The 3,001-nt window shown below is 39.6% G+C and overlaps 1 protein-coding gene across 1 annotated transcript; it reads left to right on the top strand.

Annotated features, from left to right (window-relative positions):
* Positions 1 to 506: 506 nt before the first annotated feature.
* LOC307200521 (olfactory receptor 6X1-like) lies at positions 507 to 1,283 on the top strand (the record flags this gene model as incomplete). Its single annotated transcript, XM_079949061.1, has 1 exon — positions 507 to 1,283. One exon carries the CDS (start codon positions 507 to 509, stop codon positions 1,281 to 1,283), a length of 777 nt encoding a protein of 258 aa, XP_079805187.1.
* Between the last annotated feature and the right edge of the window lie 1,718 nt (positions 1,284 to 3,001).

Raw genomic sequence — 3,001 nt, 5'->3', positions numbered from 1 at the left:
TTCATGTTAAAATGCAAGCTTACTACAATTTCTGAAACAGTACATGACCCAAAACACAGCCGTCCTTTATAATCTGTGTTTCTCCCAATTTAGCAATGCCATTCTCCAGTCAAGTAAAACATACAATAATGCATATAGTGGGGAGAAGTGAGCATGAAAATTTATATCTTTAAAAAGCATGCAAAATTGGTTTTGAAATGTGAAGAGGCTAGATAAATGAGAAACAGAGAGAACCAGAAATTGACAGATTCACCCATCCCTAATAGAATCACCTTCTAGATAGAACATCTCTCTGACCCGGTTTTGTAACTCTTTCCTATGTTTTAATGCAGGTGATGATGGAAAACCAAACAGTTGTGGTCGAATTTATTTTACTGGGCTTCCCCAGCATCCAAAAGGTGCGAATTCTAGTGTTTGTGGGTGTCTTGGTGATCTACACCTTGACTGTCACTGGGAATATTGTCATCGTGGCCACTGTAGTCCATGACACCACTCTACATAAGCCAATGTACTTCTTCCTTGGAAACCTTTCATTCTTAGGAATCATCTATGTGACCGCGACCATACCCAAACTGCTGGCCAACTTACTTTCAATCAAGAAATCAATCAGCCTAGCTGGTTGCAAAGCTCAAGCATTCTCCCATTTTTTCCTGGGGGCCACCGAATTCTTCCTTCTCACCGCCATGGCGTATGATCGCTACATGGCTATTTGCCACCCTCTCCACTACCATGCCATCATGAGCAGTAAGGTTTGTGTTCAGCTGGCTTGTGGCTCTTGGCTTGGTGGCTTGATGACAGTCTTGGTGCAGACGATTCTAGTGTTCCGCCTGCCTTTCTGTGGCCCCAATATCATCAATCACTTCTACTGCGACGTTGGACCATTGCTGAAGCTGGCTTGCACCGACACTCGCCCCATAGAGTGGATCGTCTTCATCGTGGCCACCATTGTGGTCTTCTGCAATTCCCTGATGACGGTGGTTTCGTACATCTTCATCATCTCCACCGTGATGAGAATCCCGTCAGCCTCTGGGAGGCAGAAAGCTTTCTCCACTTGCATTGCTCACTTGATGGTTGTCATCATGCTGTATGGGGCAATCATCTTTATCTACGTCAGGCCAAGCGGACATGCCTCTTTGGGTTGGAACAAGCTGGTATCCCTCCTAAACACCCTAGTCACTCCACTGCTGAACCCTTTCATATATACACTCAGGAACAAGGAAGTGAAAGATGCCCTGAAAAAGGGATTCACCAGGAATAAAGTATTTGAGGACAACAAATGGTAAATGAAAGGAGGATTATGCACAATGTGGATGGGATTGGGTCTAGTGGAACTTTTCACTGGGAAATGTACAGAACTCAGAAATCACATCTGATCAACCCAGATACTTGTGCTATTTTCCCCAGGTATGCCTGAGAAATGGGACATTAGATCTTAGCACCTTCATATACATACCCACTGTGACTATGAACTCAGTTAGGTGGCATTGGGCAACTCACGCATAGCTCACCATGGTCCCTTTTCATGAAATGCGGACTTACTTTATAGAGATGTTTCGAAACTGGGTGAGAAATTAAAGATGTTGGGAGCTGACAGAATAAATTTGTGGCAGAAGCGTAAGGAATAGTTTGAATTTTCATGTACAGTTGGATATATATTTTTAAAAAAAGAAATCATCAAATTGTGTTGGATTGTCAAATTATTGTTGCATTCTTTGGAAGATGAATGGAAAGAATGGCCTACAAAGATCACATAACGCATTTTTTACGTCTTTATTGATAGATTATGTCACACACAAAGCATATACGACTGTGGGCAAATTCAACTTTGGCTTTCTTATTGTGAATGATTATTTACTTTTGTGCTATGGTTGTTTTCATGCATTTTTTACAACTTTTTTTTAAGTGAAATAAATAAAATAGAACATATTAGGTTGAATTCTTTTCCATAAAATGACATGAATAAGGGAAGATCTGTGTGACAGGAGATGCCTGGAAGTTGTCACCTCCTAAATCTTATCTAGAAGGAGAGGTATAAATGTTTCCAGAGAGGGATTGCTCTTTATCAAGGGAAAGACAACTGGAATGATCACCAAAACCAGATGTAACAGTAAGGACTATAACTTTAAGGAATTGTGCTTGAGCTAGATTCTCTCTCCTCCCTCCCCTTTCCTGTTTCCTTATGTGTCGTGTCTTTTTAGTTTGTGAACCTAATGGAGGAACCATCTTAGAACTTACTCTGCAACCTGCTCTGAAAACATTTTTTAAAACTAAAGGGTAGGGTGTAAATGCTGTAAATGAATAAAATAAAAAATGCAAATCTTTTATAGAATGTTGCAGTTTCCCCCTGCCCTAAGGGTGTGTTTGTGTGAATGTGACAGTTGTAACATAGCCATAGGATGGCCCTGGCAAGGCTTCAGTGTTGGATATGATGACTTGTGTAGTCTAATGTGGTCAGGGGATATTTGGGCAGGTTTGCCACAAGTCAATTCCAAAGTATTAAATGATGCTTCTCTAATTCATGATGTGTATATTGCAGCAAGAAAACTAGAAAACTAGAAAATGTGTGCATTTGTGTATTTCCTGATTAGTAATAAAGATCTACAAGATCAGATCAGAATTCACCAGGTGATTCCTAAAAGCTAATAGCAATAAGGATGTCAGACAATTATATCAGAGGTGTTTGATGGTGCCTGCCTTAACTTATGAAATACTTCACACTATGGGAACATCTGAATGGGTTTTTAGTCCTCATCCTGTAAATAGAGCATATAGGCAAAGATTAGCAAAAATTGGAAGCTAATGAGATTGCAAAGAAAGTCCTCTAATCCTCTAAAGTATTTTAGCTGCTTTGGGGTTTTTTTTTCTTTTATGAAATAAATAAGGTAAAAAAAATAAATCATCAAAAGAGTTAATTGTGTATGGAGTACTTTGGATGAGTTTGTTTTCTTCTTCAAAAGAGTTGATCCTTCACAGATAACATGCCCTTGTTGATTAATTTCTG

The sequence above is a fragment of the Podarcis cretensis genome, assembly GCF_951804945.1.
Source record: "Podarcis cretensis genome assembly, chromosome: 13".
Lineage (NCBI taxonomy): Eukaryota > Metazoa > Chordata > Lepidosauria > Squamata > Lacertidae > Podarcis > Podarcis cretensis.
The sequence above is the reverse complement of the archived record's forward strand: the minus strand, read 5'-3'. Positions and strand labels throughout refer to the sequence as shown.